Below are 25,045 nucleotides of genomic sequence, written 5' to 3'. Positions count from 1 at the left end.
CTCATTTTGGAAGTTAAGTGAACATTTGGATTCCTGCCATGATAAACTGAGTGCATAATAATTCACTTGTGAGAATTCACAGCAGGTAGTAATTAAGATCACCTATAAAACCTTCAAGTTAATGTCTAGATGCAAACAAGGGCAAAGGGTTTACATTGCTTATTTAATTGAGGTAGCACATTTCTCTTTTATATAACTTTTTTTCTTTAAATAACCCCCAAGAGGATTAATTTTAGGTTGTTAATGTTGAATTAAATGTATTTATTTGATGATTCATTAAAAAAAACATTTGTTATTTTTCACCAACAAATAAAAATAATGATCAATTCGTTTTTAAATAGTATAATTTGTCTAATTTGTTCTACATATAGTTGCCCACAACAATTAGCTCGACTAACAAGTTATAACCTGTGAGATCCGAAAATAAGGAATAAATGCTGATTCATTCAGGAAGAATAGCATTTAAAAAAAATGTTTGGCAAGGTTAAGATGAAAAAAAAGCTATGCAATGGAAATCACACACACACACTATATGGGAATTACTCCAAAAAGATTATTCAGATTGTGGTGTTTATTCATATGTAATAAACCACAGCCATAATAAAAATAAATCCAACAGTGACGACTCCGAGCCCCCCCACCCCCTTTTTTTACTTTATGGAACCTTGTTCTAGAAGTCTATGAAACCAAAGAACACCGGCTTTGTCCAAAGCCCTTTTCTGTCTCCCTGTGCCATCCCCAGTGGTCACCAGTGCTCAGCCTACGAGCCCACAAGCAGGACCAGCCTAGTTTTCGCTTCAGCCGTCCAGCGCTCCGTCACCCTGGCGTCGCATGACATTCTTTCCCACAGGCAGTCACATAGTTCCAGCGTCTCCTCATTCGAGGGGGCCTGGGACTGTGCAACAGGCGGGGGGCACTTCAAAGGACGGCCGGCCCACAGCTGCAGCCTGTCGCTCCAGCAGCCAGATCCAGTTTGTAATCATTATTAAAGGCTTGACCTCGGAGGCATCTCTGCCGCTGTTCACACCCCCTTCCAGTCGTGATAACGCTGCATAAGGCTCTTCTCAAGGCAACTCCAGTTACCCATCAGTGATGTAGTTTAACTATTGTTCAATGCTGTTCTTGTCAAAAATTAGGTTAATGATGAGATTCATAGGGGCGGCCTGGCCAATGAGTGGTTGGCGCATCGGCCTCACAAAGGGAGACCTGGTTTCAAATCCAGGTTGCTCCAACTGTGTGGAGTTTGTATGACTTCTCTATGTACCTGATTCTGTGATTTGGTTTCCTGTGTGTTGTGTGCAACACAAAAGTCCATCCCATTAAATAAAAATTTTCAAATGATTACAGTACTAAAATGTTGAAACTCATCTTCAGACACTTCAGTTTTAAAGATTTGTTTCCTATTATGAAACGTAGTCAGTGGGTTCCATTTCCCACCTTGGTGAAAGATATATAAGTATCCTATTCTAAACATACTGATGCTGAAAAATGCACTAAAAACATAAAAAAGTGTGTGTGTCACACCCACAGAACTGGAGTGACAGGCTTTTACTTCTGTAATACTTTACTTGCTTCAAAGGTACTCAATGGGCTATGATAAAAAAAAAAAATCTGCATTTACTGACTGATGACAACACACAAAGCAACTAGAGACTCCGCATCAGATGTAAAAAAGATGTCAACGTTTGATGTGGATAATCACAAGGATTTTAAAAGCATTAAACAAAACACAAAAAATACAATCCGTAAGTCAAATCTACCTAAATCAAAGCAGTGGCAAAGTAAATATCCATCCAAATTCTCTTGGCTATTCTATTATTTACAAATGCAGACTATCCCAACTTATCAAGGACAAACGACTACACTCTAGACTGGTCACCAGTCAGTCACAGTCCTAGGACACTTACAATTTACATTATGCATAGAAGCCTGCCAATGCTGTGAAATTACAGAAGCCTGGAAACTTTAATTATATACACTAATTGAAGCATGTATATGATTTCATTAAAAGAAGGTTTTAGGAATTGCGTAAAAATGTGAGAAGATGAAACTTCTGTGTTTAATTATGAATAGGTTGTAAACTGAATGACAATTTAAACAAAACGATTCACAAAACGAACAAATAAAAACACATCCGCTAATACTAATAACGTTTGGAGATAACAATCTTCAGTAGCACAATAACCTGCCTGAAGCTTTAGTCATTCTAAGAATTTACTAACAGATGTTGAAATGCCTAAAGTCAGAATACGGTCTCTATTTTTTCCCCCCCATTATTGTTCAATGCTCAATACAGATGCAATGTTGTTGTGTCACCGAAAAACAAGAATAGCAGGTGTCCAATAATAGTAGCCCATTTGTATGAGTAGGAGTCATCTTTACCAGGTGTGCAAACAAAATTTAGATCTTGTTAACCCTTCATTAAAGATTCCTCTTGTTTTATGACATCCAACTATGATGTGCATTTGACCCCAATTGACGTTCAATAATCAATCCACACAATAAATCATTGGTTTTTATTAGCGCTGTATGTTGTGTTTGCACGCCTATTGGAGTTTCGACAGCTGACATCTTCTTGAACAATGTTTGGCTTAGTTCACTAGGCAATAAATTCAGTTTCACGTTGCTTTAAATTATTAGGTTTCAAACAACACTGTGTTAATTGGATGGGTGGAATGAGGACAGTTATGAAGATCTTGTTATTAAAAAGTTTTGTTTTTATGGACATTTGCAAAGAGATTTTAAGATGCCCCTATTATTCATTTCGTTCTGTAGAAAGTAAACAGTGTCTGTGTCTAACTGATGTCTTAACTTTGCCTGCGCAAACAAGTCTGACTATTGTACTGTCATAATACAAATCACTCACTGGAAGCTCACAAGACGAACATCCTCTGAAAACATTACGCCGCCATTCCTTGTCATGTTACATGTCTGACATTTTCTGATTGTTTTTAGTACACATTCTGGTATTCAAGGCATTGTGCACCCTATGCCAATTAGATGGAAAAGGATATGATCTAATACACCCTTGGCTATCTCAGCTATTCTGTAGCATCATGGTAAAGACACAACAGGCCCTTGTGAAGTTTAGTGGATAGGGTGCTGACAGATTCAAGCAGATGCAGAAGCTTGTCGCTCCCCCTGTCCTCGCCTCTTTTTGACTCCTATTCTACTTTTGTTTTGTTTATTTGTTTATTTTTAGTTTCTATACAGCCAAAAGAATATTGAGCTCAGTGCATAGAGAAGTCTAGACATAATATGGTGGTGGCAACGGACAAGCGAGGTACCATTGGAAAAGAAACCCCAGAGAGTGCTGTAAGGGAGTCTGCCAAAGCGGGATGCCAAGAATGGCTTGGGAGTCCCAGCGGCACGAGCCTTTGACACTTTACAAGTCCTAGCAGTTGTCCTCTGCTTTGACCTCTTCTCGTCTTGAGGAGTGTATTGTCTCGGGGTTGTGATCATTCTATCTACTGACATACTAGAAGAACATTTATGAATAGTAGTGCTAAGGTCGAATGGTTATAACAATATAACATTGGAATTTTCAGGATTTCTAATGGAGAAGTTAAAAGCTTTTTTTGAATGTTACATGAAATTATATCTTTGGGCTCAAGACTTAACAAGGACACATCCCCTGGTTTATTTTCTTATTTCACACATTTTCATTTAAACATGTTCTACTTTGAAACGCGTGTTTCGACCTAATGTAAGACGCAGTTTAGCAAACATTGAAGGACATTCCCAAAAGGACCACCTACCCCAAGACTTGAGAACAGAAAGTAAATATATATTACGTTGCTAAAGCCATGTTAGTTCTCCAGGGTGTGCTTAACATATCAATCATAAAGAAAAGAAAAAAAACATCCAACGAAAAAATCTCTGCTCTTGACATGGGTATCTTTATATCAAAATACCCCACTACACTGATGTTTCCAAAGCTACACCATAAACGATAAATGCTTGACATGCCTGGCAGTTAATGTTGTGAGTATTTGCCAAGTGTGGACTCCATGCACTGACCCAGTCTGTTCACTCGTACCCTTGAGAATACACAAAAAGCCTGCAGTAAGTTGTAGAACACAAGACTATGCTTTGGAAAAAAAGCAGCTTTTAATGTTTTCTTAATTGAGGGACATTAATCAATTGTGCCCCATCAGCAGAGACTAAGAAGGCCTGTAAACATCTGCCCACCATCCAGGTCTCTGACCCAAAGACCAGCTGGCCCTTCAACCCACGCTCTGCCGCAAGAAATCACTTTTGACTCCATCCATCAAAGCTGCATTAATATTCCATCTTAAGCTGCCCACTGCTTGGACTGCACTCATGGGCTTAATTATGCTTTCGGCCTTGCCAGTGGAAGGTGACCGCAGAGAGCGAGGCAACTGTCAGTGACTATACACTTATACCCCATCTGGGACTAGAGGGACTCTTTTGGGATCGCCTGTCTGCTTTGGTGCGTACATACCGTGTACAAAGGCCCCGAAGCTTGTAGGGGTTAGGTATCACAAATCGGGGACAATGGCAACAACTGCACATCTAATTTAGCTCCTTGTTTATCACAAGTTGGTAATCAGATCCACCACACAATGGTACTGAGCACAATGGAATGGTGATCAGGGAGCTATTGTTTTTCAAGCTAATTAGCTCCTGAATTGCAATCCCTGGGATAAATGTATCTATAAGTGGCGTATGGCTCTCTTACTATTAAAAAAAAAGCCTTACAAGTGCATGTTATTTGGGTGTGTTACACGGTAGCCTAGATATCTCTTCAGTATTCTACCCAACCTTGTTGAGCGCAGTAAAATGTTATGTGGACCTTGTTAACTGTTTGCAGAAAACAAATAAAAACAAATCTACAATATTTAATTATGCTTATGCTTTATGCACATTATATGCATTTGTGCAATTATCTTATCAATGGACCCTCATTGCTGTGACTGTGTGTCACTGAAAGAAAGCAAGAGTTCTTAAACAACCTTGTGGAAACAACCTTTGGCCTTAGGGCATTAACCCTTGACCAGCAACAGGTGAAGACGGTGTCTTTTCAACCAGTCGCGCCAAGTGTAAGCAGGTTTTTAGCAACTCTTGTCAGCTATTTAAGCAAATATTATCATTTTGCTAAAGAGTACTCCAGACAAACATGATGGAGGCTACATGTGAGGTCTAATGACACATGTCTTTGTGGCTGTAAATGCTATGTCTTTGAAAAGAAGAGGATTTAGTTTAGTCACCGAGTTTAGAAAACAGCTCAAGCACCTGTTTAGGACATGGAACTGGGCATAATACCGTAAAAGAACAGAGAAAATTATGGCTGTAGATTTACTAGGGATTTATTAGAACCTCTCAGACAAAGTTTGCTATTACTTGTATGCCATCTAAATCCATTAAATGAAGTAATGAGGCAAAAAGGAAACTGCGTGGGCAAGGTGATTAAGTAATTATAATGCTTGGATGACAAAGGTTAATTATGATTTGAGAGATTCCACTGTCTAGAAGGGTGTATACTGAAGATTGTTTTTCTTTTATGACAGTAGTGGTCTGTGAGGTAAACCCAGAAAATGATGCACTATAACATTTATATATTCCCACATTTTTCTGGCTGCTCATCTATCAGAATTTTGTTTTAATTCCTGAAGAAATATGCAGATTTGTAATCGAGCAAAAGGGACAGAGTGGTCTGTTGGCTGAAGACCAAAACGGACAAACTTTGATCTGCAACTGTTTCGTCGCGTACTCCCGTTGGATTCACTAGCCAGTTGAGAAGAGGAGGGGTGCAAGAGGGTAGGCGATAAAAAAATTCCCTATAGGTGTCAGCAATCACCCTCTGTCCTGTCCTCATCACTTGGGGAATGCATGCAAGTGGTCCCTGGGGACTCTGTCTGACGTGGCTTTCAATGGCAAACGAGTTTTAATGGAGAGGTCAGTGAGAGTTCCTGACCAACGGCGCTAAGGGCCAGGTGGCAGATCACAGTGTCCTTATGTGTAGCTATCCCCAGAATGCGACACAGTGGCGTCGGCAAGTTTGCCTCTGATCAAGGAGGGGAGGGCCAGGCCTTATGGCGCTGCCAAATACTGGCTTGTGCCAACTTTTCCATAAGTCTAAGTCCTCATATGCTCAAGCTTTTTCAACGGAGAAAAAAAACCCCAACAACATCATAAACATTCTTAATAGTTACATTAATTTTTAGATGTCATTGCAAGATTTTTTATATTTTATTTCTTATAAACCATTATCTAATCCACCAACAGTGTAAAATGGGCAACAACAGGACAGTACTTACACTGTGTACTACTGTACAAACAAGTATTTTTTTTAAAAAATTTAAAAAACTATATAAATATTGGTTAACAAGTGTTCAAAATATATTCATACTATGGTCTTTTGTTACATATATAGCTTAATTCAACAGGTAAGATGCACTAGACAAGCATTAAAATTAATTATTTAAGGAAATAGACACTTGGTAACAACAAACAATGGAATTTGAATAAGTGAAACAGTATGTGCATGCTTGGAACTTAAGTGAATTGCAACCCTAATTATTGTGATTGACAAACAGGTTAGTATGTGTTAATTAGAGCTATGAAAAAGCCCATTAAAATAACCAAGATAATGGTGGCCTGTAAATTACAACTACACGTAACTACAGTTCCAATAAAATGCGGAAACATTCTAGAAAATTGCCATGACTGTTTAAAAAAAATAACAGCCATAAACAGTTTATGAATACTGGTATATTTAAATAAATGGCTGGAATAACCCATTTGTTCTTTTTATTGTTGTTGTTACCAAAGAAGTAGGAGCAGTAATTGAATTTTGACTGACTTTTTTTATTATGATGGTTAAAATTTCCAGAATAGAACCACAACATATATAAATAGACCTGCTTCTACTATTTTGATCAGTAGGAATGATGTAATTTTATGAAACAAAAAAAAAAAAAATCTCTATTAAGAACTTTTCACAGCTTCTCTTTTTTAATTTATTGTATTATTCAGTTAAATTGTCTGGTATTGTGTTACAGTTCTATCTACATGTAAAGGTTAGATGTTTGTGTAAATATACTCAAATGGATATTTTTTTAATAAAATGAGCGTCTGTATAACCATAATTATGGTTTAAAAATGAAAACTCATCCAGAAAATTATTTGAAACAATCTAAAATTTAAATAAAATAAAAAACAGACCGGGAGTACTTGTGTCCCAAATGGTTTTATCTGTCGTCTTTGTTGTCTTCTAATTTTCAATTATTAATCAAATTAAAATAAAAAGCATAAGAAATGACAGACAATATAACTTTTTAAAAGGGCCTGACATGCTTAAAATCGATGCATGAATTAACCATCAGTCTGGCATGAACGCAAAAAGTGTGCAAATCTGCAGGTGTTGAGTGATTCAAGCCTGCCATCTAGTGGCCAAAGTTTTAAACACTCCCATCATTGACTAGTCAACCAAACCAGTTTTATCCTCATTTACCAGCTTCTATAAAAGGAATGATTACATTCAAGGGACAACTGGCCCTCCTGAAAGTTATTCATCTTGACATTAATGGAGCTCAATTCCTTCAGAAGATGTACACAAGGACTAATTAGGTAGTGTATTGCCTATAAAGTAAAGCTGTCATCTGGTGGCCATTGAAAAGAACAAACACTCTTACTGTCTGTCCTCAGCTGTTCAAAAATATTCTAGGGGAAATAGTATTTTTTTTAAAAACTGCTATCTTGTGGCCTCTGTGCACACAATTCTAAATTCATAAACTGGTCAGTATCTCCACAATGGGCCAAGCGATGAACTCATAAGAGCCCTTTACTGTTTATCGCTCATTAAAATGATTTATAAAGACCGTCATGTACTAGAGGTTGTTACATCCAGTATATAAGGAAAGGACACATGATCAAAAGGAGAGGTCAAAGAGGAGTATTCACCTTGCAATAATGTCATGTACAGCTACAAATAAAGTCAGAAATCTTGGCATAATATTCTGTCAAACCTAAAGTTCATCACTCAATCAGCCTATTACAACCTAAAGAATATAGCCAGAATCAAGGGTCTTTTATACAATCAAAAATCCTGTCCATGCATTTTATATTTTCACTTGTATTATCATTAATCCCAATGATATCTGTAGGTTTTGGAATATTGACTTTGCATATTATAATTAATTGAGATTAATTGACAAACCATAATAATGACTGTATTGTGTATCAATATAATAAACATGAAAAACATGATTGCACATATGGCAAGTTGCACCAATTCTGATACTTGTGACACATAACTAATCATTGGAAAATCAATAGCAAAGCATCAATGTATACAACATGCACATCACAACACTACCAAAAATCTCCAGTAGATGGCAATAGCACTCCAGTGTGCAGAAATAGTGAGCATGGAGAAGGAACCCAATTCTAACCAGTGAGCTTTTTGGGAAGGTCAACATAAGCCAATAAACTCTCTTCTTAAGAGTAGTTAGACTAAATTGCTATTAAGAAACAACTTATTGTCACATTATCAGTATCATCAGAAACATTTCATCATGTCTTTCTTGGCCTTTTTTGCATTAATGGCTCAGATGATGTTAAAAGATACAAAATATATTCTTAGAATATATAGATTGCAGAATTTAATGATGTTAGCCATTGGTGTATTTTTCTCCCTGCTTCTTCCAACATGAGACATCGGCTTTTAAAAATGAATGCCACCTCACTCGAAGCAGGAATTACCATATTCAGAACTTGCTTCTAGCAGTGTTGATGAAATTTAACACACATTTTCAGATATATTCCCCCACCAAGTGGAGTGAAGAAAGCTCTCAAGGTCACAAAAAGATTCATATTGCTATCCAAATGAACTGAATCGTAGTCAAACCTTTAGTTATTGATCATATCTAGATACCCAGTGAATCACTCATGCCAAAGACCCCTACCCTTGTATATTGTTTGTTCCTATGTACCTTGCAACTGATGGGTTCACATTCCCTATTGCCCAAATTCCACTATACATCAGCTCACCCGCAAATATAATGAAAAGTAACATAGCTACTAACGTCATACCAGTATGAAGCTTAATGAGTCATGCAAAGTAATTAGTGAGGACAAAAGCCTCCATCAACTCAGAGTGCCTTCATCTTCTTTCAGCACATATTGTTTTTCATCTTCTTCCCTCATGTTCCCATCTTTTCATATACTTTCATCCAATTCCTCTTATCAAATGTGCTAGCCTTGGCACCAAAAGGATAAAACTTATTTAAAGTTAAGAAGACAGAAGATTTTTCATGGGAAGCAAACAAAAAAGACAGTGTTGGCGAGCAGAAAGATGGACAGACAATATCACAAGTGACAGACAACTCCCGAGTTAACAAGCAAAGATTGACCACAGTAGAAAAATTGAAACTTACCAAAGGTGAAAAAGAAATGTGATGAAACTTGATGCAATATTCCTCTTCAGAAACAAACATGTGATATCCATCTCCTTTCTGATTGATGTTAATGTATGTTTTTGTTGTTGTTTGGTCCAAGGCAAGCTTTTTTGTTCTTCAGTGCAAACAAATGCACGCAGGATGAAGGCCTTAAATGCCTCTGCAAACTGTATCCATGTGCAATTCAAATCTTTTCTTATTTTACTTGTATTTTTATTTTTTGTAATTGATTTACTGGCTCTAGTTTGGATTAAAAAAACATTGCACATTAAACATTGTTTCACTTGTTTGACTTTTTTGCAGGGAGCAAGGTTTTTGTTCCATCCGATCCAACACAGAGTTTAACAAATGAGGTTTGTGCTGAAATGAGAAGCAGCTGACTGCAATCCACTGATTGCACTACTGAGATACCAGATTGGTGGAAAGTGTTTTTCTTCTTCAGAAGTTGGAACGAAAACTCACACCCACTGGTGGCTGATTATGGAAGTTTTCAGTATCCAGCCAAATAATATAATTCAACAAAAAAAAATTCCTATTTCTTTTTTTTTAATGGCTGAAAGAAACGGTCATGGTGAATATTTAGCTCACGTCTGCAAGTTTTTGGGTTCAAATGAGTTTTATCCATTCATTCATTTTCTGCACCGCTTTATCCTCACTAGGGTCACAAGCATTCACGCTCACAATCATACCTACGAGTAATTTAGAGTGTCCAATCATCCTACCATACATGTTTTTGGAATGTGAGAGTACACCATAGTACCCAGAAAAAATCCATAACAGGAGGATATGCAAACTTCACACAGGTAGACCAACCCGAATTTGGTTTCAGGACCACGGAGCTGTCCACTCAAGCTGTTGGCCCACCCATAAGATATTTTCCTTTTTCCCAATTCTGTTTTACTGTTAAAAATAATTCCTTGCTTGTGTTTTTTTGAGAGAAAGGTGAACAGAGTGAGTTCTTGGTAAAGCAAAATCAATTTAATCCTTTTAGACAAAAAATATTTTTTTTGTCTGGAGGAGGTTATCGTTCCAATCTTTGAACCAGCACTTGCGCGCGTACATTCCTTGCTTGCTGCTGATTAAACAAAGGGAAGACATAAAAGCTGCATGCTGCTGTCAGCACGCTGCTGTCAGCATACTCGCGCTAGAAGGTTGTTCTACTGTGAAAGTGGAACGCGTAACTACCAGTTGAATGTGCAAAAGAAAAAAATAGTTTTCCAAAGTTGTACATTCATAACATTTTTTAAAGAAACATGGTGATGCTAAGAACAAGTCATATCTATTCAGTTCCATTGGATTCTTTGGATTGTTTGTTGAGATACATTGAAGATATAGTTATGACATATGTCAGTCATTAGGTGTCATTTATGGAATTATGCACAGTAGATATTGTTTCAAATCTCTTTAGGTTGTGTTAGGATACTTAATGACATCTAATAAAAGCATTCATTCATGTTCAAGACAGGCAAAAGTTTCATTATTTTGGCATTTTAATGGAACTAGATTAATTTTGTCAACTTTTACTTGGTTTATTTGACTTACATTGAAATTTCTAGGTTGATAGAAAACATGGTAGATAGTGAGATTCAAACTGCTATAAAATAACCCTTAACAGAAAGGTGATTGTTGTGAAATGTCAATATATTGTCCTTATTCAACAATGAGATGGAGTGATACATATTGTGTAGGATGTAAAAGAGCTGACTCCTGCAATTTATTTATTTATTTCCTTTATTCTTCTTACTGTGCTTTTAGGTGTAGACTTTTGACTGTCAGGAGAATAAAGAAAACAAGCTGTTTCCTACCACCAAGTCTTCAAAATGGCACCTAGACAATAGAACAGTTAATGATGAGCAGCAAAAGGTGGATGCTTGTTAACATTGAGGCCTGTCAAAGGTTCAGAAACTTACTCTTTTTTTTTTAATTTACTATTTCCCAGCCTCAAACTTTTTAATGGAAGGCAATGGGTGTTCATTCTTACTTGATTATGATGTATATCCTCAAGGCAACTACATAGTTTGGCTCATTAATCAAAGTCAATATATCCTTGAAAGTAAACATGTTGTCAGAGTAAAGGAGCAACAGAAGATAAATTAGGCTTAAAATGTGTAACGAGACACAAACAAGAGAAACATTTTATGAAATATCTTGTAAATGTTAAAGGTTATATAGTTCCTCAAACTTTTCTCTCCGCATGCCTGCTCCTGTCATAAACAGTATATAATAATGCTCCATTCTTCCAGGGCTGGCCTAAAAAGACACTATAATATTGTCTTCAATAAAAAGCCTTTCACAACTTGTCTACAAATGAATTGTATGTGTTCCTAAAAAAATGTGAAGACATTGACGTGACATAAATATTACTTCTGCATATGCAGCACTGAACTTGAACTTAGTGGAATAACCTCCACAATTATATAGCATTTTTATAATTAATAGATTGAACCCTTTTGCAACCAATTCCACTAATGATGCAATATATTCCAGCATAATATTTCACACATTATCCTTATTGATTACTAGAATAATATGGTTAAAAACTCTTACTAGAGCATGGTTTGTTGTTTTGAGCATTATAAAACCAGCACAGTTGTGTCGAATTGGGCTGTCAGTAAAAATCTGGTTTGACTCTCTGCAGTTTTTTTTTTATGTCTGCGTGTTAAAGATGCCACTTAACATAAAAAATAGGAACCTCATCTTTGCCTCGAGCTCCACGTTCCTTGCCTTGTCTGCACCTCAATTCATGTTCTATGGGTTGCATCGACAAGTGAGAGTGAGCTGTTGTCAATTTAATTATGAACCATGCCAGCAGATCCATGCAGAGCCATGGTTCAGGGACAGAAGCTTCTCTCTATTAACTTTGTTGCCGTGTGAAGTCATTCATGGCTAATGCACGGAGGTAGAAAATGTTTTGGCAGAATGTAACTTCCAGGCAAATCACTGGCAAGGATGTTCTAGTTTCCATTCCCAGTCCAGTTGTTTTAAATCGACTTGACTTCCATCACTATCAGAAAAAGCTAAAATGGGATTCCTGCCATAAAGACTTTACTTAAACTAGAGTTTGTCTACTTTCAAAAATATTTTTTAAGGATGGGATGAGATGGAAGTGAGCCTTTCTATCAATGCTTCACCGTGTGGTAGATCGGCTCTCGCAAAAAAAATGATACAAACATCATAACATACGTATATATATATGAATATGACTTGTGTGTCCCCCATTGAAAAGAAGAACAAAGTGAGTGACCTTTTGTATCCTCCCTCTGGATGCTGTAAAAATATCAACAAGGGTGCTTTGGTGGCATTGCTCCAATATGAAGCTTTTCAATTGTAGTACAATACATTCACCAAAAAACGATGGTGAAAAAATCACTCATCTCATTTTTGTTGCTGTACTTCTATTGAAGCAAGTTAGAGAGGAAGGAAACTGTTGAGAGTGATAATATCTGACGGGGAAAGTAATATATGAAGCATCATTACTCATAGGAAAAGCAACAAAGGTGTACACGGTCATGTGTGGGAGGACTATGCTAGCAACACCATGAACCTTGATTTTCATCTTAGACAAACATGTTTTTTCCCCATTTCCCTCTGTGTATGCTTTGTGAACCTTTTGGCTAGATTATTTCCCCTTCCATTTTCATTTAAGGCTGGCTTTACATTACAAAATGACAAACTACTAGATCATTTGTTTCAGATTGTCCTGCTAGATAATCTACGGATGCAAAAATGTTACATTTAATCTAAACTCAATGCATTGAATCACTTGGCAATGACTTACAAACAACTGTCTGTTTCCGTCAAATCTACATCCTTGACTGGTGGTCTTAACATGTGCTTTTTGAATATAATTTTAATGAAACACCAGTCTTGGTTTTACTCTGACAACAATGGGGCCCAAATAAAGAAACTTTTTTTTTTTTTAGTCAAGGTAGAAATCCAATCAATAATATTCCATGTGATCGCAATCCAATTTGCCCTCCGCTCATGCAGCAAATACAACAGCTTCTGGCTTTACTGGATGTTGCCTTTTGATGCTTGTGCGTTTGTATAAAACAGTGCTACATTCCCCATTCCTCCCCCTCATAAAAAACAGCTCCTCAAGAGGAATACAAAAACGCTTTCTGAAAAGCCAGAGTGGCAAGAAAATGTCCAGACACAACTAATATGGTCAATCAAGGCCATTGGGAGGCAAACGTTTCACATATCTTTCTCACCTCAATGAACTGTACTCGGGAAGACCGAACATCTGGCATTATGTAGCGAGCTGCTTTTTAATAGTTGTTTTACTAGCCAAGACATTATAAATATCATGGAAGCATATTTTAACATTGTGTGTTCCCACACAGGGTCGTGAATTTGTCACCCACAGGCATTTTTTTTACCCCCACACATAATATTTCTTCACTCCTGGTTCTGGTGCTGATTGAGGTGCAAATGTTTTCCATATTGATTTATGTAAAAAAGCTGCTGTATCTGAGCAGTACACCAAAGAACGTATTGTATAACTCAATGTAACTCACTGGTTTAGATACTGTATGAAATCCAACAAAATGCATTTGTGGATCTCAAATGTTTTTTTTAGAGGTACACTTGATCTCTTTAAATATATTACTTGTTTTCTGTCCTTGTTAAGCCTAGGCTTGGTCAAAACTCCTCAGTTTAAGATACCCACCCCTTTGCAACTTCCAAGCTTGTGTGGATAATTTAATTGCCAATCTCCCTATCCATAAAACAATTAAGACATAATAAAATCTTCTGTAGGACCACATGTTCTTGGTTGATGGACCATTGTTGAGAATGCAGTGCACAATTCCACCGTGATTCACTGTCAACCATTGGCCTGTTTGAGACATTTCACACTATGGCCAATGTCCACATAAACGGCACACACGCACACACACACACGCATTTTCCAGCCAACAAGCAGCAACCTGGCACCCTGAGTCACGTCGGTGCCAGCAGCTGTGCAGTGTGGGACACTCATGCATGCAGTGGGTGGGCGAGGGAACAGCATCCTTATGGTCTAAAAGACACGATATAGGCAACTCTTTTACATCTCATTTTAAACCTTTTAAGTATACTATATCCTACAAAATAAACCGGTCTATTACTTGCCATTAGCCTGAGTGAGGGGTTCATATGACTTTTATGATTTGAGTTAACCACCCACCTCTTTAACTCTAAAGCACTGCTGACAATCACCTCTTTTTACCCCACTCACATCCAAAAGTATTGGAGTAGTCAGGGATTATTATCATTCCAGTTTTTATTAAGAGATTCATCTTCCATATCGATTATACTCACGAGTGTCGTGGGGGTGCTGGGACAAAGCCAAGTTAACTATGGGCAGGAGGCGAGGTCCACACTGAACTGATTGCGGGGCACATAAGATGACACCTATGGAGAATTTGGAAATTGTAATCAGCCCATCATGGATGTCTTTGGAGTGTGGAAGAAAAGCATGCAATTTCCACTGAGATTTTTGTTGTAACTTCTCATGTTCCATGCTAACACATTAATTTTATTTCCAAGCAGACATTTTGTTGTTTCGATTTTGGTCTGTCCAGCTGCCCAAACAATTAGCCAGTATATTATTTATTTTGGTGTTTGGCAACCAACACCTTGTGTAAAATGAGAGTAGATGTCAAATGTTGTTGCTTTTTTTCATTTTTAAAAGCTATATTCCGTATAAATATATATATATTTTTAATATCCCTTATTATAGACATCTCTACCTGATAGTTTAGTGGTTCATCCCCCAAGGAGCATGGGATCGATTCATCTCAGTGTGCAGTGTGATTGTAAGTGCAAATAGAAGTATGTCTCTGTGTGTGCCTTGAGACCAACTGGTTACCAGTTTAGGGAGTATAGTACACCTGTCGTCAGATGTCAGATAAGATAGGCTCCTCCACCTCGTGGCTCCTGTGAGGACAACTGGAATGAAAAATCAATCAATAAATAAACGTTATGGGTATGTCGTAATGATTAACACATATCTTAGAAGCACAAGCCTGGCATACTGTAGGTTTAAGATTTGTGTGGAATCAACAGAGTTAGGGGGACACAAATGTAAACCTGAATAAATGGAATGGTGGAATCAATAGTTCATTAAAGATGTCCCCTACATTGACTCTGCAGTCCTCTTTGTAATCAACAAGATATATTTATTTATGTGGCTCTGAAATTAATGTTTGTGTGTTTGTGGGGGCGTATGTGTTGGTGGTTGATTTATTTTTTAACAACACAGAAGGGAAGGGAAAAACAACACATTCAGCCTCTCAGAATGATGGAATAAAAAAACACAGAAGATTTAAGTTTAAAGATCAAAATGCTCATCAGTAGAGTTGAAACAAAATTGGATATATTTCAAATACTATTGTAGAATCATGACAATTTGAAATAAAATCAATGCAAATCACATTTTGTTGCTAGTGTAACGCTGTTAATTTTATATTTCACACAGCTGGAAAGCAAAGCCCAAAACATGAAGTTCAGAAACAAGCAGAGATCTGATGGAATTAAAATGTTTGTTTCACGCTGTCCGGTTTTCTTTCTTTTTTTAAGTCAAGAAAAGTGCATTGATAGTTATGTATTATTTACTATGGATGAAATATGCATTATCTAGTCTTTTGAAGAAGAAAATAGTTTTGGAATATTATTACTGGACCAGCAAAAGCTGTACTGTGAACCCCTGGTGTTTCAGATGATATGTATAAATCATTCATTAATTTTTTTTACCGCTTATCCCCACAAGGGTCGTCGGGTAGATGGAACCTACTATGGACAGAAGGTGGGGGACACCCAGAATTGGCTGCAAGCCAATTGCAGGGCATGAATAAATTATGTAAGAATTATTGCAACTTACTTGTTTGTAGGCTGATTACAGTCTCACAAAAAGACAATTTTTTTGAGACACCATTTGTTTTTAACATTTTAGTTGTCATTCATATAGCTAGGGAACTTTATGGTGATCATATACTAAGAAAGGCTTCTAGTCATTAGACTAATGCATTAGGAATGTGTGATATTTTGATTTATTTTCATTTTTGGTCTAGTCTTAGAAGAAGATAAAATGTTAACCAAAACAAACTGAAACAGGACCTTTATTCCCCAAATATACAGAGCATAAGCATCATAAATTCACAGATCAGTACAGTAAAATACAACTTTTTTTCTCTTTTGTACCATACATACAGGTGAAGCTAATGCTGAAAAATCACCCCTGAAAAATGTACATCTTGACCCTTCGTTTAGCTTTGTTTCTTAGTTCACTTTTCCCACGCAAGTTCACATCGTGATTTGAATAAAGATGCTTTCATTACAAGATATTTAAAATTAAAAATATGTTGCTGTTGTGGCCACTGTTCATTATATGCTGCATACTGAACTATGGTCATGACCCCTGCATGGCGATAGTGTATTTTTTTTCGCAAAACCTTTTAAAATATGTACACTATGCCCATTCTCTTCAATGTCCATGTGCGTAAAACATACATATATACACACACAAACACACACATATACATACATATATACATTTATATATGTGTATGTATAGGTATAAGATATGTATTTTTTTTTACAAAATAAATCCATTACAATAGAGTGAAACAAAGATTCTAAATTCAGTTACAGATTGAAAAATAGTACCCTTTAAATGGCACTTTCCTCAATGTCCTCAGTTATTGACATAGCTGTATACAACAAGGTGGACTTACTGGCTGATGTTCCATTGTGCACATTCCTCAAGAGTAACAAAAAACAAATATTTGAAGTAGTAAACAATTAACCAGTGGCCTTGCCCCTCTCTGAATGGGTAGCCATTCATTGTGTGTGTTTGTAGCAAAATCTCCTCTTTGGCATCTCTGAAAAATAAATCACTTAGCCATTGTTTGTCCTATCAGGGAAGGGCAGAAACCTATTGTAATTATTCTGGGTCTTTGTGTTATTCATCTGTTATGTCTCTGCTTCTGTGCGCAGCTTGTTGTCAGACAAACACGACACACCAGCCAGTGAGGCATATACAGGTGAATAGGGCTCATGGGCTTTGACTCTTTCAGTGGTACATTCAAGGCCATTGTGTCTGTGGCCATGGGGTGGTGAAATTGGGATGAACGGCTGGCCTATCAAATATTTATTACTTTGCTGTGCACTAGTGCCTGTTCTCTCAACCAGTAAAATGCATTGTTTTGGGGGGTTATTGCAGAGGAGTTCTACTGCAAAAGAAAACTGGAGCCTTTTTGGACTATAATACATCTGTGCTGATTTTAGATCTGTGGGAATATGCCGATAACGTAGCAGCTACTTTACTGAAAATATTAAGGCATATTGTAATTATGAGATACATTGTCTTGAGGCATCAATGTATCTTCATACAGATGGTATAAAGCACTCTGAAAAAAGTGGAAGTATTTATTTTATGTTGACTACATTTGTTTATTATGACAATTCTGTGATTTCTATTGCACTAATTTATGTATTTTGTTGTATTTAATAGACTGTCGTAATAGCTTGTTTAATTTAAGAGTTTTAACAAAATAGGGTTGTTAAATTGGATGATCGTATAATTTTGTTAAAATACTTCTAATTCATGGTTATACAGAACAAACAATTTAGTATATTAATTGTTATGTTGATATGGTTTTAATTGAATTTTTAGTAAAAATGGAAACAGCTAATTAAGGTGAAGAGGACTTTCTCATTTCAGCCTTCGTTCCTGTAAATGTGCCAGCAGAAAACTAAATTTCAGTTCCATAAATTTATGTATAACTGGAAGTGGTTGTCTGTACAGCCGATCATGTACTATGGATTTGATATGCTTTTATATAGTTAAATCTCATAGCTCAGAACAAATGGAAAAACAAAAAGGCAAAAAAACACTATATACAAATTCATAACATTTAAGAAATATATATCTACAATTTGCTTGGTTCCAAGTCAGATAATTAATGTTGAAAGAAAGTTGTTTGCATCAAAGTGTACAATGGCGTTTAATCCATTTATCAATGAATATGCAGAGGGTAAAGATCATTTCCATACCTTAATAGTTAAACTGCTTTACGTTAGTCTAATTTTGTCTAGAAATACCAAATTGTTTATTCATTTGTACATTTATTATCATTATCGTATAAAGGGTGAGCTACCCTATCATCTTGAGATCTCTACTTCACCTATGATACCAAAGATATGGTATTTTCATTTTAATTAAATTTGAAAGAGGTGGTATTGTGTAGAAATGAGTAGCACGTCAGCCTCACAGTTCCACGATCAAGGGATCAAACGGATGCTCCAGCCTACTGCCCATAGTTAGCTGGGATAAGCTCCAGCCTTGCCGTGGCTTTCGTGTGATTAAGTTGCAGAGAAGATTAGAAAATGAATTAATAAATTTGGACATACCAGCCTCATAATAGACAAGTAGTTCTTTCGTCTACCTTCAGTGAAAGCTGTGTGGGTTCGATTCACCCTGACAAGGGTCATCAGTGTTGAAAATGAATCAAAGATATCATGTCCAACGACTGACAGTTGTCATTAATGGCAACACTATAACTGCTGATTGTCTTTTTTTTAATATTTTAACTTCTTTTCTAATGTTTTGCAGTGCAAAAACCCAAAACTTCCACAAGTTTCACTTTAAAGCATTGGTTTATGATTGTTTTTGTTTATGATTCTCAACTGAATGAATCAAATTCAGCATATAAAAGTGCAAAACTGAATAAAACAAAAGCACTCAAGTATTCAGTAGATGTCTGCCAAGGTTTAAGCATTTGTCATTTTCAGAATCAATGCCTCAAGTGACATGACCAGACTATGGAAATTTTGCTCCCTGGAATTGAGGAGAGAAAGAGAGAAAACACCTGAATTAATGAAACTCATAAGATCAGGTTTGAGAGTTAAATCTTAATTTGAATGAAACCTGCTTAACCAATTTAAGGTATATTTTATGGGCAGAATTACTTACATATTGCGTGAATTTGACTTCCGTGATAGGCACTAACAACTTAGCATCAAGTTCCTGTTCAATCAGTAACACACTTAACACACCAATATATCCCAAAAAATAAGAGTGATCATGACCATATGCTTACAATTCACTTCAACATTTATGGATAATGACTTGTGCAGCTCAAGTGGACAAATGAGTTCACAGGCTGCATTTGGTTTAACCATAGAGAATATCCTTGCAGGTCGAAAGAGAAGCGCTCATACACAATACGTGTTTCAGTTTTAACACTTCACTTGACAACAGTTTATTGTTTTTTTGAGACCACGTGAAGCAATGTCGTCTCTTGAGAAAATAATTTACAATCATATACAATATGTACACTGACATTTGGTGTCAATGTAAAACTCAAGAATTCGATTTGAAATGTGGTGTCAGCCCTTTTTGATCTTCATGCCTCTTTGGCCCAAATACAGATCTTAACATGTCTTTGGGCATGTGGAGAGGCAAGTGTTACTGCATTTTAGCAATACACAAGATGCTAAGGGAGGTAGTGGTCGGTGATGGGTGTTGTATGGCCATTGCAACACCTGACAACCTCATGCACATTCAGTTGTTGTGCTTGAAACAACAAACATACTAAAAGAGCAGGAAAAATAATTCACACTTGTACTCTGTAAGTCCACCACTAATAAGAATGCAAGAAAGCATTTCTTTGTAGAATGATAATCAATATTCCTAAAACAACAGGTCAGTCTGTCCAGTAAACTCCATGTTTGGGTTCTCTCTGTGTTGGCAAATATCACAACTGTGGCACTATCCAAGATTCCGGATTCAAAAAGAATGTGTTATTAAGCAACGGGGCCAAATAAGGCTTCTTGACCCAGATTTGAAGACATTTTGCATTCAAGTCTTAAAAAATGTAAAGTTCTCAAGCCATCTGTCTTCAGCACCTCCTTTAAAATGTACAGCTTCATGGGAAAGTCTAGTTCACACCCTGATTTAACACCGTCACCACCCAAATTCTTGCCTGTCAGACATGGGTCTGCATTCGCTTCTGCAGGGGCCGTGTTAGGTCAGAGTTCTGTGATGAGGACTGGGAGTAGTGGGAGGAAGAGGATGCTGATGCCTTGCTGTCTTTGTCAAATTGCACATAGCCATCTGGCTTACTGTAGCTACTGACGCTGCTGTCACACTGTGTGTCGATAAAGGAGCTGGAATCGCTTAATGAGCCACGTTGGAACTCCCGCTCGCAGAGTTCAATGGAGCTGCTGCCCATGCCCAACACAAAGCGTTGGCTGTAGTCGTACAGGCGATTAGGGCCTGCTCCCAGAGTGGAGTAGATGTTGGTGAAGGACATGCCTGTTGGAACCCGCTGCTTTCCCAGAGTGCTTGTATTTGTTGGATTCCTCCCCTCAGTGGATTGGTTCCCTGCCATGGTTGGTGTAGAATGCTCCTTAAAGGTATTGACACTGTAGTAGCCATTTGTGGGGTCCTATTAGGAAAGAGAATGTAATGGAATTTACTCTTCTCCAGGGTTGTGTGTATGTATGTATATACATATGTATATAATATATATATAAATAATATATATAAAGCTTAACAGAACAAGCTCACTATAAATACCATTCAAAAGGCTGAATAAATGAATAAATTAGGATACAAGCGAATGGTGGCAAACTATGTGTTAGGATTCTAACCTTAAAACCATATGTCTCGCTAATTATGCACTTCGTAATGATTCACAGTTTAGTATTCGATGTGTCAGTGCAAAGTTTAATCACACACCATCTTTAATTGGAGCCAAACACATTGTCATTTCTGTAATATCATGCAGGCAGGCTTTGCACCAATATGACTTTTGTGCTTACAGCGGTGCCATCGTTTGTGTGCTTAGTTGCGGGCAACGCGCTGTTGCCGAGGGTCCAGTTAGGGCACAGACATGAATGTGTGAGTTATCCCCATAGGAGTGGATGTGAATGTCAAGCATAGTAAGAGTCAAATCCCAAAAGAAGAACACTCATGAAGTGGGAAATGAGAGCAAGACAAGCGGGAGGGGATACTTGTTAGGCTTGTCAGTATCAGACGGCATACATGGAGATTGTTTCCGCCTGCCTTTTATCTCTTATTCTGCCCCCCACCACCTTTTACCCTAACACCTGTTGCCATGGTGTGAAAATAAATTTAGCCCTAGTGAAACCCAGGTTGGCAGGTTAACACCAAAAAAAAACACATTGCTTTTTTTTATCAAAACACATGGGATTCTCCCAAGTTTGCAATGGCAAATAATCACAAGCACGTTACAAGAACCTAACTCTCCTTCGCTTTGGCATGTAGGTTTTTTTTAACAATTAAAAGTGAATAATTCTCTCGAAAATTGGCTACTGAATTAATCTGCACATTAATTAACGTACACGTTTAATTTAATTTTGTTTTAATACTTTAATTACAATGTTCCTTGAGCCTTTTCAAAAAATAGTATTAAAAAATACTGAGTGGGGTGTGCAATTTAATTTAAAAGCTGAAGAATACTACTTAGAGACGAGTGACAGGTTAATGAATACCCGTAACCTCTTTCAGACTACTGTGCTTTGGGAAGTATAGTCCTACCACATCTATACGCCATATCGAAAATGAATCATCTTTCTCATATTAAGGGCAAGTCAGGAGCAAATATACGGAACCACCATCTGATTAATAAAACAAGAACTGCACGGCACATTTTGCCTCAGGACCAATCATTGGAAAAAAAGCAGGTGAGACATCAGAGCATTTGTCTCTTTATTAAAGCTGACTTTCAAGCCCAAAGGCATTACTACTCTCACCATGACTGCTTTTAGTGCCTTCATGTTGTCATTGATCAAGAATTGTACCTTAATGTGCTGATACTCTTTTTCTTCTTCTTGCAGAACCTCCAGCTGCTTCAGTGCAGACTCCTGCTGGAAATCCCCACGTTCTACCTGTATGAAAAAAGGCAAAGACTGAGTGTTTATGGAAACTCTTCTATTCAAAGTAAAAGACAAGATTATAGATTGGAAAAAAAACGGAAAAAAAAACTTTTGCACTTTTCTTTTTAATATACTAGACGAACCGCTTCACCTGATGCTGGCAGGTAGCATTAATAATGTATACTTGAACAAAATCTTCCTCTCACAAAGTACAATTTTGTAAGTTGGCTGAGCTCGTTTTTGTGCGGTGAAAGAAGCGAAGCTCAAAACCCCCTTTTCTTCACATACCCGCACCCCCGAGGAACACGCACAAAAGCCTTAATCCTGGTACAGCTCCAAAATGGGCCTTTCTGTGTCTTGCAGGCATGTAGCTATACAAGTGCACCCACTGTAGGATTAGCCATTTAGAATAAACACCAGAAACAGTCTTGCCTTGAACCTCATATCGACAAATTTAGCCTCTAAGCCTTGACTACATGTCTTATTTTTTTACATCCTTACTCATAAAAATAATGATTTGCACAGTTTAGCCTGTAATAGTGCATAATGATATCTTGTTAAAGAACATACATAACTACATAACTTGAATTTTCCAGGATTCTTTGTGACAGACTAAGGAAAAAAAGGGAAAAAAGTAGTATATGTGACACTCACACTCACCATCAGTTGTTTCATGGATGCGTGCTCTTCATTTTCCCTTGCAGCATTATGGTCTTTGTGGACAATTTCTACTCGGATGTCATTTTTTGCAGACACAACTCCTTTCAGATCTGTCAAAAACAGATGGAACATTTATTTCAATCAGCTTGCATAAACACCATTTTATACTTGTTGACATTCCAATTTCCCAGAGTACGTTTTGCAGTATGACAGATTTTACTGACATCCCTGGTTTGTGATAGCACCCCCCCCCCCCTCCAAAAAATAAAATAAAAAATAATAATAATCTCTTGTTTCCTGGCAACACAATATTATCTGGTCCTGCATACATATGCAATCTTGCACAACCTTTCCATGGTTTCTCATTGTGTAAGGGACAATGCTGATGATACTATCAGATAAAATCTTACTTTCTGTTTTAATTTTGCTTGCAAGTTCTCTCTGGTGAGCACAGATGGAGACGGGCAGTGAGGGCATAACCAGCTGCGCTTCCTCTGTAGTATACACACAATAGACATGCTGAAGGGACCCGTAGCACACTTTTTTTGATTCTTGGAAAGAGACAGTTGCTGACTGTCTCAAACCTGAGTCACTTGGTACATGGGTGGGTGGCAGTGAACATAGCGCATGATGCAAATAGCCTCAAATGTGATGCAGCCACTGAGTTTGCGTGAAATGAGTCCTTATCACAATCTGACTCATTATCTTTGCAGAACCAAAAAGATGTCCATCTCAAGAAGGGATCTCATCTTCTGTGAATGTGACAATTTGTCTCCCATCTTCATTTCAATAGCAGCTTTTGTTTGATTTAATGAAAAACAAGACAGATGGACAATAGATGGATATATTAAGTGTGATGATGGGCTCAATGTAGCATTGGCATGCATGATTTTAAGGGGTGTGAGGATCACAAGTAAACATACTTCTCTGGGAGCGGGTACAACAGAATGCACCGATAGTGCCCATGAGGACAATGAGTGCCACAAAAACTCCCACAGCAATGCCAATGATCACCGCCACAGGAAGAGACTCTGTTAAAAAACAAAAACAAAAACAAAGAGATAAGAATGTATCTACAACAATAAAGTAATTCCTGACAATTAAACAAATATCTGATAACAACAGGTTATGCACAGATAAGAAACTAAGAAGAGTTAGAATCCAATAATGTCGGTAGTCATGCTGTAAAGACTTTAGTTATATCTCAGTGGAAATGAGAAAAGCATAAATCTGCAGCTTCACTCAATACAAATAATATTCAAATACAAAAGGTTGGCTATATAACATGACTCACATTCAGGATTTTATGTGTCACAACATTCCAATATGATGCTTAAATCAATCATTAGTTATACATGCATACTTGAAAATCATTTCATTCATTTAAAAATTATAACTATTCTTATCATGGTAAACATCTGAAGTTTTGGTGCAATCCAAGTATTTTGTGCTTAATTATTATCATCATGTTTTTTCAGTATTAAAGAAGCCAGAAAGCTGTTGTGTGCCAGTGTGTATTGGTTTAACGGAAGTAGCCCTTATGTGTATGTGAACAGATGAGTAGTACACTGGAGGACGGGCAAGATCTTAGACCTGCGGGCAAACATCTCCAACATTAAAGGTCCTCATCAAACACTTTAATAAGGGCAGTTGCCCACATTTATGACCTCCCTGCAATTTTAAACTGAAGCCAAACAACCAAGTGCTCTTCCCACACCATTAAAGGCTGCTTAATGTCTCCATTGGTCAATGTCACTTGCACATAAGCGTCTTATAATTTATCATTTGTGATAAGTGGGAAGACAAAACAACCTTCCCCGTTGTAGGGAGGGAAAGGTCAACAGATAGCGGTATTAATTTTTAAAAGGGTCTCTTAACAAAGAAAGAAAGTAATGTCTCTATTTGGGATGTTATTGAGGGCTATCTTAACACAAATACCAGGGTATAATTACTAGAACAGCTGTAGAAAAGTGGTTTAAAAAGAGCCCTGCGACCAAAAGTCCTTCTTGTTGGGTTCCCTTGATGTGCATAAAATCTAACGGGAGAGGTGCCCTTGTGAAGAACATCTCTAAGTC

General features: G+C 37.2%; 2 protein-coding genes across 12 annotated transcripts in view; both read right to left on the bottom strand.

Moving 5' to 3' along the window:
- clmpb (CXADR like membrane protein b) overlaps positions 1–9,786 on the bottom strand; it is a 115,604-nt gene extending 105,818 nt beyond the window's left edge. Inside the window, exon 1 of one of the 2 annotated variants that reach the window (XM_077722493.1) lies at positions 9,402–9,786. In XM_077722493.1, the coding sequence (XP_077578619.1) occupies positions 9,402–9,691 (290 nt within the window). In that variant the 5' untranslated portion in view covers positions 9,692–9,786. The remainder of the gene's footprint in view (positions 1–9,401) is intronic. The other variant, XM_077722495.1, reaches the window with a different exon arrangement.
- Positions 9,787–16,509: 6,723 nt separating this feature from the next.
- Positions 16,510–25,045, bottom strand: part of kirrel3b (kirre like nephrin family adhesion molecule 3b) — an 81,117-nt gene continuing 72,581 nt past the window's right edge. For 4 of the 10 annotated variants that reach the window (XM_077722626.1, XM_077722628.1, XM_077722631.1 and 1 more), the window contains 5 exons: positions 23,894–24,001; positions 23,381–23,464; positions 22,965–23,080; positions 22,236–22,322; positions 16,510–20,857 (listed from right to left, as the gene is read on the bottom strand). In XM_077722626.1, the coding sequence (XP_077578752.1) occupies positions 20,396–20,857; positions 22,236–22,322; positions 22,965–23,080; positions 23,381–23,464; positions 23,894–24,001 (857 nt within the window). In that variant the 3' untranslated portion in view covers positions 16,510–20,395. The remainder of the gene's footprint in view (positions 20,858–22,235; positions 22,323–22,964; positions 23,081–23,380; positions 23,465–23,893; positions 24,002–25,045) is intronic. The other 6 variants (XM_077722627.1, XM_077722629.1, XM_077722634.1 and 3 more) reach the window with 3 other exon arrangements.

Source organism: Stigmatopora nigra, chromosome 8, assembly GCF_051989575.1.
Source record: "Stigmatopora nigra isolate UIUO_SnigA chromosome 8, RoL_Snig_1.1, whole genome shotgun sequence".
Classification (NCBI taxonomy): Eukaryota; Metazoa; Chordata; class Actinopteri; order Syngnathiformes; family Syngnathidae; genus Stigmatopora; species Stigmatopora nigra.
Note: the sequence above shows the minus strand (reverse complement) of the source record. Positions and strands in the feature narration are given on the sequence as shown.